Source organism: Rhea pennata, chromosome 2 (genome assembly GCF_028389875.1).
Source record: "Rhea pennata isolate bPtePen1 chromosome 2, bPtePen1.pri, whole genome shotgun sequence".
NCBI classification, from domain to species: Eukaryota; Metazoa; Chordata; class Aves; order Rheiformes; family Rheidae; genus Rhea; species Rhea pennata.
The window spans coordinates 11,497,153-11,511,074 of record NC_084664.1 but is presented as its reverse complement, the minus strand read 5'-3'; the positions used below and the strand labels follow the sequence as shown (position 1 = coordinate 11,511,074).

Here is a 13,922-nt window from a genome sequence, read left to right as displayed (position 1 = left end):
GCAGATAGAGTAGTAAGTGGTAGTGGCTTCATGCAAGAGAGCACCAAACTTAGAATGGAAATTTGAGTTTGTGGACCAGGTTCCCAGTTTACATTGTCATATGCACCCTGTTAGTTGAAATGAGTATGAGTGGGTGTGTAAGGTACTGAACTGGAATAATTTTGTTGTATTGCTCTTTGGACAGAAATGTTGACACAGCATACAAGCCGGTGGAGAATAAGGATGCTTACATACAGGTTTTATGCTCTGCATTGAAAGGAACTGTCCCTTATACTTTATGATGTACTCGATGTTATGGACATAGTACCAGTAGGATAAAAATTTTATTTATCTATTTTGCATTTACTACAGATTTAAACTGTAGATTGTCAGTTGCTGATTTGAAGACATAAATGCCAAAAATCTTGCACACCGTTTCTTTTTGAGATAACTAGTAATATGAATATCTCCTTACTTGTTTGTACTCATAACTCTTCACAAGAAATTATTTAGCTTAAAAAGCATGAATCACCTTTAAACAAACAGGGCATGCTTGATCCAAGTGCCCACAGGAGGATACAGGAAGATTTATGTTCACTTCGCAAGACATTGTATTTGAGTTGTGTTTTATATAGAGATCAGCATGGGCAAAGCCAGAAGTTAGACTCCAGCTTGCCTGGAAGGTTATTCCTGTTATGGAATTGCTATTAATCTATACTAATACTCGGAAGTTACTTATAAATGTTCATTATCCTTGTTACCTAAAAATGCATTCCTTAGCATGGTCCATGACACGGTTTTTATAAGACATTTTGCAAACAAATGTATTAACTGACTTTAAAAGAAGCTGGCTGATCAGCAGACTGATTGTTTTAACATTTTCCTTATGATTCCTGTAACATTTTCATGGAAAATACATCTTTGAAACCTTATTGGAAGAGCCAGATCTTTCTTGAATTATTCATGCTAAACTTCCACCAAGTCTTTGTAAGGTAAGTACAGTAACATGATCAAGACCAGACTGAGCTTTCAAGTCTGTTACTGCTGTTTTTATTTTAGGATGTGTTGGAGTTTGGGATAACATTACCTGTTGGCGTCCTGCTAAGATTGGAGAGACTGTCACTGTCCCTTGTCCAAAAGTGTTTAGCCTTTTTTCTGGCAAACCAGGTATTTTATTTTAAGTTGTATTTTTGTTGGCTTTTAAAATGTGTCCTAAGTATCTCTATTTTTAAAAAAACCCATTGTCGTAAGAAGTTGAAATCATTTCAACAGGACAATGCTGTTTTTTTTCTCCTCTGTATTTGGTAACATGTTAAAAATGTTTATTTGCAGTTAAGATTTGCATTTATTTTTAAATAATTAAACCAGTAGATAATCAACAGAACTATTCATGATATATCATGGAAAGACCAAATAATTGTCCTTGTAGTCCATACGGTGTTCTTTGGTTTAGATGCTATTCTGATATAGTAATGCGTTAGCGTCAAACGCTGAAGACAGCTTACTCTTTTTGACCTTTTTCACATTAATTCTGAAGGACACTGAGCCTGACTGCCACCTTTAACACTCGCCAGTGAGAAATCTGCAGTTCATTCCTTCTGTGCTTAGCAGGGAGCTCTGCCTCAATGTTGTGAGAGAATTGAGCCAACATTAGTACGAAATATGTAACTATCACTATTGCGATTTAAAGGGATTATTATAAAACATTTTACACTGTTTTTTAATGGAACCTAAAGAGAGACCCCAGTGTCTCAGACAGCTGGGAGACCTGTTTTAGTCCACCATCTTCTGCACCATCTTGTCAGTGTGTCATGAAGTGGTTTGCTTTTGGTCTTTGCTTTGTCAGTGAGGTTTTAGAATTAGATGGTGCACACGTAGTTTCTCACATATATAGTTCAAAAGTCCGCAGGAACGTTCTTATCCCCACTGTTCAGATGAGACAGTTTATAAAGGGAAAGTGTGTGTAATCTTCATGAAATCTTGTGAAACCTGTAAAATTGTTCAAATTACTCAAAGGGAGATATTTAAAATGTTGTCATGAGACAAGACAGAACTAAGGTAATTTTTTAGAAGTGCTATATAGATGGAAATGGAGCAGAGGGAGAGAGAGATGGAGGAAGAATTGTTTGTTCAGTTAAGAGGATTTTAATAATCTTGTTTTTCTATAATTCTGGAGAGGAAGACAGTAAACGTCCCCCATGGCTGGATGGATTTAGATTTAACTAAGTATGTTAGCACATTTAAGATTTGTTTTTGCTCTGGAATATATCATTTATTTAATTCATATTCAGAAAATTTTAAATTTGCTTGATTCTTATGGCAGGGAATTATCAAAATATCTTTAAACAGGAATTCCAGTTTCTTCTTTTACATAGCCAGATTTCTGATATAGATTTTCTGATACAGCAGAGCAGAGGAATGTGTTATCAGAACCACAAACTACATCAAAGCTAGTTTTTTGCAAGAAAGCGTCTCAAGATGCTAAAGTATTTTCTTCTGTAAGTATTATACTTCTAACTTAAGATAGTTCCTGACTAATTTTTCAGCTTTTTAATTTTTTCAGGATTTAAGAGGAATTTAAACTCTACTACAAGAATATCTGGACCACCTTATTTTCCATAGAAGTCTTCAAAATCTCAAGTAGATTTTTTAAATATCATCAATTCTTGAACGGATTTCTTATTTTAAATTGTGGATTAAAAAGTAGTTGCCCTCTCATCTTTACAGTTTCTGTAGGATTGGCTCTTATTTTCTGCTGTGGCTGTCAAGGTTGTAGTTTAAGCATACTACATAATTAATTCTCCATTGAATATTAAAAACTTCATATTATATGACTTGTTACTATAAAACCAGTCATATCATATAGTGTTTCTGTATAATACATGACCATGTAAGTGTATGGATATCCAGAAGTTATTCTGTGAGGTTTTATATTTAAATGTCAAATTCAATTAGAGATTTTAAAAGAGGTTATCATTTCAGATATTTAATTGTATGGAAAGATGGTGTAGAAATAACCAATGTCTTCCAAAGAACATTGTCTAACTGTCTTTAAATTAGAAGGCTTAGAACTATCTTAAGTTAGAAGTATAATACTTAGAGAAGAAAATACTTCAGCATCTTGAGACGTTTTCTTGCAAAAAACTGGCTTTGACGTACTTTGTGGTTCTGATAACACATTCCTCTGCTCTTCTATATCAGAGAATCTTGATGTGCTTTTAAAGTGAAACTCTTAGAATATATAAATGGCTTACATATTCTTTAAAAAACGTCATGTCTATGTGAAACTGCAGAAGCGGTCCTGTTGTTTGAGGAGGCATTGTGGTTTGAGGTCAAGGTCTAGTTATAAGCTAGGGCCATTTGGTCATTTGTCAGTCAACCCTTCGTAGGATATTTACAACATTCAGCCAAAGACCGTACACAGTGAACGTATTCCAGTAACCAATGAGCAAGATAAAAATCACAAAGGTTTTAGTTTAGAGTGTATATAAACACATTGAGTTATTCTTGGCCAAAGCTGATCTGTGACACATAAAAGTTGTTCTTGGATGACGGAAAGCAGATATCTTTAAATCAGATGAATACCAGTGGTAAACTCCAAACTATAGCAGTACGTTATTATAGAATTCAAGCATCACAAAGTAAAAATTACTGTTAGAAAGGTGATGAAAAGTTGCTAATGCTCAAATACTTTAAGAAGTTATAATAATTTTAAGAACTACTCTTTTTTCTGACTTCAAACTCTTCAGTTTTCTCCTGTTGACGTTTTTCTGTGCTGTATGAATGTTAGAACATATTCACTGGAACCAGGAATAGAATCATGCATTGCCACCATCTCATCTTAGTGACCTCATGTGAGACAATAGTCAACTTCTTTGCTTAGTTTCAACAAAAAATACTTTCTGAAGTCAATAAAATGTTCAAAATTCCTTTCTAGTGTACTTACAAATTTCTTATACCTGCCATTGACCTGATGTTTTCAGAGATTGGTTCGAAGGGTGAGATTCAGCGTGCATATTAACATACCCCAATTAAGGAGTTACAATGCCTAAGTTAGTCATAGGCACTATGTATTTAGTGCCTATATGGCACTCTAAGTATAGACACTCTATGTATTTACTTTATTACTCTAAAGCAATAGAGTAAATACAGTCTGCAGGGAAAATGATCCAAAAGCCCTAACCAAAAGTGTCTCCTAGGGACACGTGAGGCTCAGGAATTGTATTTCAACCTCTTTCCAGAGCTTAGGCACTGAATTAGGGCTATCCATTATATATTTAGGTCCCAAAGCCCAGAGTCCTGTTTAGAGTCTAGATATCTTGCAGACAGTTTCCTTAAAAAGCTGAAAAATGAAAGATTTATCTCTTTCTTAGACCATTTCACCATAAAGTTGAAGAATGGGTTCTAGGCTATGTTCAAATGGAGGCATTTCAAACCTACATGATAGATCTCCTTCATGTTAGAAGACTGCCCTGCACAACAAACTAGCTCACACCAAACTAGCTCACCAGCTTGTGAGGAGGACTTGAGAAATGATAAAACTGTCATCTTCCTTTTGAAGCTATACGGACAAAAACGCAAGAGCCAGTGGTCCAGGAGCAAAACAAGCTCAAAAAAACATGATAGGGGGCATTCAGCTGGGTAGGAGCAAAGCTATGCTTTTTTCAAATGGTAGTTTGCACCACAGATGGAGATCCCTCCAGTTTTCATTGTTCTTCAACCAATCTCATAATTTGGCCTTTAAAGTGCATAACCAAATATGTAAACATTTGTTGTAGCATTAATTCATCATCATAGTATAAAAGAGCTTTAATAACTCTTCAGCAGATCGTTTGGTATTGCTTTCTCAGAAAAGCTTAGCTAAGAGTTTAGAACAACTCTAAGTTAAATTACTTTTCTATCAAACTACTTTAGCTACAAATTATCCTCTTTATAGAGTGAGCTGAAAGACTCCATTCAGAGTAATTTAGGTAAAACTGTAAAATATTTCAGGCTTTTTCAAATATAACAGAAATAGCTGTTACACCAAAGCAGAAGTCTACCATTACAGCTTTGAATTTCTTTTATTTTTCTTTAGTGCAAACACAGCTCAGAGCTGGGAGTAAAAGCCAAAATAATATGAATGAAGTTCACATGAAGGGAAATAGCTGGGTTGCTTTAGCAGGACTGCTGGAAAGTACAGCATGTTAACAGCATATTTTCAGAGCTGACTAAGTTAGGTTGGCTGAAGATTCATTGCTGAGGACCCTTGAGAATGTTTTTGAATTAAATTCTAAAATATTCCTTTACAGGAAATATTAGCAAAAATTGTACAAGTAGTGGATGGTCAGATATTTTTCCTGACATCCTAAGCACCTGTGGATATAATGATTATGAAGATGACTATAAGGTAGGAAAAATACATTTCTGTTCATTTAGTGTTTGAAAGAGCTATGAGACGTATTTTGCTTCCAAATAACGCATTTTTTATTCTATCAAAATTAATGGAAATCTGTAGACTTTTTTGATAGCATTGATTCTCATATGCTTGGATTGCAAATCTCACTTGAGATAAAAGCAGAAATATGGCGACTGGAAACTGTTCAAAATTGATGACTATAAACAGTTGGTTTATGCATCTACATTTCTAATATAGCAATGTTACTGGACTTGTGCAGAATATTTTGTGCATTATGTTGTTTCTAGAAGTTTCTATTTAATACATCTTAATATCATATTACTGTATTAGTAAACACACTACTTGATTGGTGGTAAGTGTCTGAGTTACGAATAAAATTAATTTAGGTCATTGGAATTATAATGTACTTCAAATTGTATTAGCAATTAAAAATTGTTCAAAAGCTATCAAATATGAATATAATACAAATGGAAAACTGAATTTGTTTAGTTTGTGGAAACTCTTTCTTGTCCTTTTTGTTGAAGGAAGCATATTTTCCGTCATGTGTTCTATCTGTTTTCTCCCATTTTTTCTTCCAAGGCTAACAGAGCAAGAGTTTGTTTATAAATGTGAGTTCACAATGTCAGTAAAGTTCTCATTATCATGAAGATTATGAAGTTCTCCCCTGAATAAAGATACTTGACCAGTTGGACTTTCTCTGAATTGTGGTATGTGTGGAGTAGCTCTGGCAGAACAGTGCTGTCCGGCTTGCAGAGAGGTGGTAACATTCCAGTTGAGACGTGCCATTCCTTAAAAGCTTTTCTCAACCATGTTAACCTACCTGCTGTTTATTAAAGATGTATTTTAGTTGCGATTTGTGACAGAGACTTCTCCATTAACCCCCATTTAAGAACTAAACAGGAACTTAACAGGAGTAGTCAGGAACTAAAATAAATAATTTAGTGATAAGAAGCCTGTTCACAAAAGAATGTGATAGATATTGGCAAAGCAGTGAGATAGTAATGGGTTCTGATCTTTTAGCAGGCTTTTTCCAAGTTACATAACCAAGTTTGTATTTAATGCGGAGCAACTGTAAGGGTGCAAATCACTAAGTGTGAAAAAATGTGACTCTCCTTCAGAATAGTACATAGATTGTAGATTATTTGTAGTTTTTAAAGCAAAGAGAGCAACTCCATGTATGTGTTCACATTTATTTGGGTATATATTGTAGTAAAAAACAGACTTTATTTAGGAAATTGTAATTGGTGCAATTCTGCTTAGTCTCATTTAGGACCGTTAAAAGTTAGTAGTTACAGTAACAGTTACAAATTTCATAATATTTTAGAGCTGCAGTCAGCTTATTTATAAATAAGTATTTTATGAAGACCTTATTATAAATTGCCGGTTTTTAAGATATTTAGAAGCCCAGACATTACTGTACTTGAAAAATGATGATAAAGAAAATGGTTAGAATGTTTTGTTTTCCAGTCCTTTGTGCAGACACATTCCAAAACATTGGTATGATCTGACTGCTTAAGAACGCAAAAACAGCACTGCTTTAAGAGAGCCATTTTAATACACTGTCATTTTACCTTGCAGTTAAACCTGTCATGTTACCATTTTCAGTAACAGCAGGAATGAAACGAGAGATATTGCAAATAGGAAGTAGCAATGAGATTTGAATAAGCCTGAAAAACAGCAAATAGTAAAACAACTAGAATAAAACTTAAAGACAAATGTGGAAAGCAGATATTAAAACAATGCTATTTAACCAACATACAAAGCAGAAAGATATCCAACATAGATAGGCTCAGAAAGATATCTAACATAAATAGGGTATGGTATAAAACGCATAGCACATTGCAGGGAGGGAGAGTGGAAATGCAAGCACTGATTACAATTTAAGCAACATGATATGAGTGCTCAATCCTCTTTTCTAGAGTACAGGTATTACTGCTCGGAGAATATTCTTTGCCTAAAGATCATAAACTGGTTATTTCAGTGGACATAGCAATAATTTTTTCTGATCTTAAAGCTGACAAGTCAAAAAGAAAATTAGTATGATAGTGCTGGCTTGTCAGAAGATAATTGTTCCTGTGAAAATATTATATTTAAATAAGAGTATTCGTCTACTTTCTATTTTTTATAGTTAAAATAAGGATGAAATTATCAGAATCAAATCTGAAATAGAAATCAGGATAGCATGGGCTTTCCATCTCTTCATGGGAAAGAATAAAAAAAGTACGAGTATCATTCTGCTATAAGATTTCAGGAGAGATTTGAAGTTCTGGATGAGCCAAGTGATACAATGAAGGAAGATATTTTCTTGAATTTGGATCTTAGTGCTCAATGGTAGTACCTCAAAAGAAAATATCCTAAGGTATCCAAAGCTACTTGGACACCAAATATTCTTGGATATAAAGATGGGATGTGACAATATGCTTTGAGGATGATGTGTAAGGTTTTCCTGGGGGTTATAAAACCTAAAGAGAAAATATTTTAAAGCAGATTGCAAAATACTTTTCTTATGGTAAGTCTTAAATTTTCTTCTGTGTGCTTTTTTCTAAAGACAATGTTCAGGTAGTAGGTAGAAACTGTCTTTAGTGTCAGTTTGGTGCCTGTGTTTTCACTGCTGAATGAGTTTGCCTCATAGATTCAATTAACTATTTATTCCTGTTTCTCTGCTGTCTTTTAAGATACGGACTTTTTACGTGTATATATATATATGTATGTATATATATATATATATATATATATATGTATATGTATATATATATAAAGAAATCAGGTAGAAGCATGTTTGTGTATATATATTTGTGTGTACACATAGATATATATCTATTTTGAGCAGTTTTGAATATTCTAGAGAAGGTTTAAATGATAGAAAGAGATTGGTCAGTAAAGACTGAAGGGGAAGTTAATTAGTACATATCAAATTTTTAGGTTGATAATGATCTGAAATAAGAAAGTTTATTTAAAGATACTGTAAGCAGGTCATCCATTGTTTCTCTGCAAAGTTCACTGATACCATAAAGGTATCAATAAACTTGTCTGCTTCTGCAGTTTGCGCTGATTTTACTCAGTGTTAAAACATTATATCTATGTTCTGGGTCTAATGGTATAGCTAACAGCTTCTATTAAAGGAAACTACTGGCTTCACATTTTGAAATTAACAGTAAATTTCTAATACAGCATCCTTAAATGGAATATTTTTGTGTTATATTACATCTTCCATTAGTATTCTCTAGTGCTTCTGTTTGCAGTTGTAGGGGATCATTTGACAAATCTGACACTGCCTGAATAAACTTTTTTCCTTGCTCTGTGAGGGGTTAGCACAGCCTCCTGTAGGTCTGTGGCTTTCATGGCCAGCAAATGATGGAAATGAGTAGGTACTGGCATGAAGCTTAAATTGGCATAAACAAACTCTCTGTGTTGTCATCACATCAAAGTGTATATGTAAATCTTTGTTACATACTTCCAGCCTTTTTTCCTGTAAGTAAATTAGTTACCTCCAGGAGCCTCATAGATTAAGTTTTAGATGTCATCCCAGTCCCTCAAATGAGTATCATTTTCTTTTATATTTCTGTTGAGCTCATGCAGCACAATGGCAAAATGAGTAACTGGATTTGACCATGCTAGAAAAACATGTCAAGATGTGTTAACTAAGCTAAACCTCATTGCAACCTTTTCTTTCATGTGGACATATTTTGACTTCTTTTATCTAAACTGAACAGGCTAAAGATGAGACCTAGCTGTCCTCAGAGGGTATTAGACTGTCTGTCAGTATTACTAATATATGCTGAGTGGCTGGTGAATGTAAAGGACTGAACTGTGACCATTTTATTTAAAAATAATGTCTGGGTCAGTTAATACAGCATTGACTAAACTTAGCATGGATTAGCCTCAGATTTATTAGATCACTTAGAAAAACCCCAGTATGTATGAGTTATAAGCTATGTGATTTGAATACATAGGGTCATACAAAGACAAAGTAATGGAGAAAAAGATCCTCATGGCTACTAAGGACTTTATAATACCAGTGCAACTTGTGGGTAAGTAGAAACATCGTCTATGGAAGAAGTATTCTCCTTTTTGACCAGTTTCTTGAAGCATCCACTCTAGGCCGCTGTCAAAGAAAACATCCTGGGTGCACTACTGCACAGTCTACCCAAGACAAGTGGAGTCAAGTCAGTAAGGTCAGGGCTGGCTCAGACAAACACTCTCTTGAATGTAACTGCCTTTAGAAAATAGATGCATTACTTCTATCTGTGAAGTAGATCCTTGCACTGGACTAATGGATTGTTTGTCCTGAGTCTAAATTGAATCTTTCCCTCTCAAGAAAATGTAACACAGGGCTGCTGTCTACCAGTGCTCTACTTGTGCGTCTGTGAGTCATGCTGTATTTATTTACATTACATTCTGCATTTTTTGGTCATTACTTTTTCCACAAGATGTGATTAAGAGACCAGTATTCCATAAAATAAATACAAAATTTTCTTCCATTGACTTCAAGAGAGAAGACTGGGACTGAATATAAGCTGTTAATCTCTCTTGTAAAGCAGAGTGAGAATTTAATTTACAAATTGAGAATGTCCACAGGCACTGCACATTATCTGTACACACTGAGAATGTTCACATGCAAAGATAGGCTTATACTGGCACACACTTAGGTAGCAAAGCACGGAAATTCCCACATTTATGATGTTATTCATCTCTCCCACTACAGTTAAGCAACTTTGAATAAGAGGAACTTATTACTGCAATTAAAATGAATGATGATTTAATATATTACTGGTCTCTTATGTCTGTTGGCTCCTTTATGTGAAAACATCTAACACTGATCTTAGAATGATGTTTAGCCTTAAAGTGAGTTGAAGGAGAACCTTTTCAGAAAAGGTATACTATGAATTTGTTATGTATGTCAAAGATTATTAAATACCATGAGGTATTAATTTTATTAGATATATTTTTGGTAAATTCTATTTTATATTGTGCCATTTAAAAAATGTGTAGGAGCACCAGAAGTCAAAAACAGGAAATAATTAAATTGTCCCTATCATAGAATCCATCTCTTTATCTCAGTTAATATTTATCCACATACAAGTCAGTACTACAATATTTTAGTAATGGCTGTTGTGGTATTTCACTTCATTTTGGGAAAAGAAGGAACTAAGATTCTTTATTGCACTTTAATTTGCATTTGCTTGTTTTGCAGTGTCTTAAGCACAGAACTAATTTCCTAACAATTCTGATTTTACATTGTTTACACAATTTAACATGTTCTGATATGTTCTTCCAGTGTGAATATTTGGATATTATGGAATGCACTGTGACACATATGTTATAAAAATGTAAAACCATAGATCTTTAATATAGTTGCAAATAATCATATTTGTGAAGACTGGATTCTCTTATATATTGTATTACAGAAACATACTAGCCCTCAGAATAAACATGACCGACAGTTGTCTGCCATGATAATGATCAAAAATACCTTAGTAGTGATCAGTTGTATTTTTTTGTTAAATTAATAAAGGGTTTTTTTTATAAGTTAAAGGTAATACCTGGTCAGTAGCAAAAGTTCTTTGGACAAAGAATCTAGTCCTAAACTTTATTCAAAGCTTTTTGTCCTTCCGGTTCTGGTCAGCACTGAATTACCCTCTCACCCCTAGAGGTCCTTCCAAACCAAGGTTGAGGTTGAAAGATCAGCAGGGTAACACTGAGCTTTGCCTAGCAAACTTCTGTGCTCTGTCTACTCTGTAAATACACAGAAGACTTCTGTCTCCTGAACTTAGTAAACACGACACTGAATTAACTTTAAAGGAAACATTAGCAGAAAAAGGTGTCTCTTCTAAGAAAACAAATCACAAGTGGGCATTAGAACAGCTCTTACAAGAAAGAGTGTTCAAGAGAACACTAATGACACAAACATGTACTAATCCTCTATTTTTGTATACAGTCTTTTTATCTTTATATCCTTTTAAAGCCCATTAACATTAGGTAGCCATTAAAAAAAAAAAAAAAAAAAAAAAAAAAAAAAAAGTAGTACTGTAGCATTAGGTCTTTAGAGCCTAGATTTCAGTTAAAGATTCTGTAAACCTTTCCATGAAATTGCTCTGAAAATTGTAAGGGACTGATTTTTGCAGTGCCTAATCAACTGTTGAATTTTATTTTGAGATTATAATTTGAATATTTCCCTCAGAAATTAGAAGTACATTGCTGAATTTCAGTTTTGGAGTCAGTATTACTCAAATAAGGAAGTGAATATTTTACAGAGACCAACTATTCTTACTCCAGTTGCAAAAATACTATTTTTGTTAGACTTTCAGAAAGTGTAGATGCATTCATATACATGACTTCAATCAATGAAAGTTTAGATGTGTTTCATATACATGACTTCAGTCAGTTTGTACTTTCAATACAGTTACAAAATCTCAAAGGTTTTCAGTATTTACTCTGTGTTAATATATGTTTTTAATATTTTTAATATGTATTCTAGTATGTGTATTAAATTCTGTTTTACTCAGTTGCACTCATTTTATTCCTGACAATCTTATTTTTTAACTAAGTTTGGAGATATAATACTAAATTTAAATTGGGAACTGACTAATTATGGTTCATACAGAATAGCATATAAAAAATAAGATAGGCCAACATACCTCGCTTACCATTAATTTTCATATGCTGTCAAATTTGGTATGGCTTTGCCTGTTTATTTTGCATTAATACAATATGAAGGGTCTATTTCTAAATGGTACTGTGTAACATACAGAGCACTGATAAACATTTAATAGCTATGATTAAATCAGTATTAATCAGAAGTAATTTCTGTCCCTTGGATTTCCGTGGGCACAACACAATGCAGATTTTAATCTTTTGTCTTTTATTTTCTTTTCAATATTTTATAAATACATCTTTTTAGAATTGCAGAGAATATATTTTGCCACTTTCGGATATTGAGTCATTAGAAGTTATACAGGGCTTATAGGCACAATTAAGACACTTCTATTTACCCTCATATAGGAAATCTAAGTAACAGTATGATTGCATCTACACTGAACGTGGAGTTTGGTAAAATACCACATAATAACCATATAAAAATTTTTTTTTTGCTTTTGAAAATCACAACACCTGAATTTAAATAGTTATAATTTTTAAAGTAATGGTTTCAAAATGTATTAGTCTTTACCTAGCTTTTCAATAGGTTGAGAAGCAAGATTAATGTTCTTTCAGCAGAAGGTTAGAAAAAGCTTAAGTTGCTGATTGTTATAAGACTAATAAAATGATCTGAAATTTGCTCATTAGCCACATTTCCAAGTGCAGAATAATTACAAATGTGTGCGTTCTGTGTGCCAGGATGTAATATGATAAAATAATTTCCTGTGTGTCATTATTTTTTACTTGCTTGTGCTTAACTTGAAGAAAATGATCAGGATCAGTTTTAAGGCAATGTTAAAGTATTCTTGGCTGATTAGCTACATATGCCTTCAAACTCAGCTTATTCCTCTGTGTGGTGAATTCATGAATGTCCCTTTGTCAGATGAATGGCCAGCAGATAAATTCAGTCCTGTTGGCATTGCAATCTGTTGTGCCAGAATAAGAGCAGGTAGGATTCTTGTTTTGATTTTAGTCAGATTATTTCTTGTAGGGGTCATGCATGTGTGCAGAATGCCTGAAACATTACTTTAAGTGATGTGCTTTGCTGGAGAAAAACAATCTCTTTTATTCTTCCTAGTGGCTAGAAATGAGGAGAGTCATTTTCCTATCCAGCCTTCCTGACAGTTATTGTCAAGCTCAGAGAACATAGCTGGCAGCTAAATTAGGGGCACTGTTATATCAGTGCAACTGGACAACTAATGCTTTATTAGAAAGTTCATACAGGGTTTAACCTTTTTTTTTCTTCTTCATTTAAAAATTCTGAAATCAGCTACAACTTTAGATGGGTCCAGTTTCAAAAGATTCAAGCAAAGGAGTTTTTCTGAAATCAAATCTAAACAGTTTTTTCATGATCATACAGAACAATAAAAGATACTGTATCTCCTTCTGAGTTGGAATTGTTCCATTCAACCAGATAGTATTTGAACCACAGCTACTTTCCTTATGCCACAGTACACATCATTCCCTACTCTAATGGCTGAAGAATATTTAAAGTAATATTTTCGGTTCTATAGTATCAACACCTGCCATGCAAATTTGTTTCTAAATTGGAACAATTTGTTTAAGTTTATGTAGCTGAATTCACTTTATAAAAAGAACCCCTACAACTCTTGCTGGTGTTATTGTAAAATCACCCAGTTCCCAATTTGAGTAATGGGGTTTCATGATGCCTTCAAAAATTCACAAGAAGAAAGACCTTTGAGCTTTCAAACGCAGTGAATATAACTGGTTTAGTTTCATCTACCTCAAGAGGTGACATATGGTATATATATGGTGGGAATGATTCTTGGGAAAATGTAAATATGATGCTCCTGTATTTCCTGCCAGTGCTATAGAACTGACCACTAGAAGCTTTATAAGGACTTGAATCATCTCAGCTGCAAGCTATTAATAGCCAGACCAGGAGAGA

The 13,922-nt window shown here is 33.8% G+C and overlaps 1 protein-coding gene across 4 annotated transcripts in view; it reads left to right on the top strand.

Annotated features, from left to right (window-relative positions):
- Positions 1–13,922, top strand: part of VIPR2 (vasoactive intestinal peptide receptor 2) — a 61,986-nt gene that overhangs the window by 16,046 nt on the left and 32,018 nt on the right. For 3 of the 4 annotated variants that reach the window (XM_062568849.1, XM_062568848.1, XM_062568846.1), the window contains exons 3-4: positions 1,039–1,146; positions 5,271–5,368. In XM_062568849.1, coding sequence (XP_062424833.1) covers positions 1,039–1,146; positions 5,271–5,368 — 206 coding nt within the window. The remainder of the gene's footprint in view (positions 1–1,038; positions 1,147–5,270; positions 5,369–13,922) is intronic. The other variant, XM_062568847.1, reaches the window with a different exon arrangement.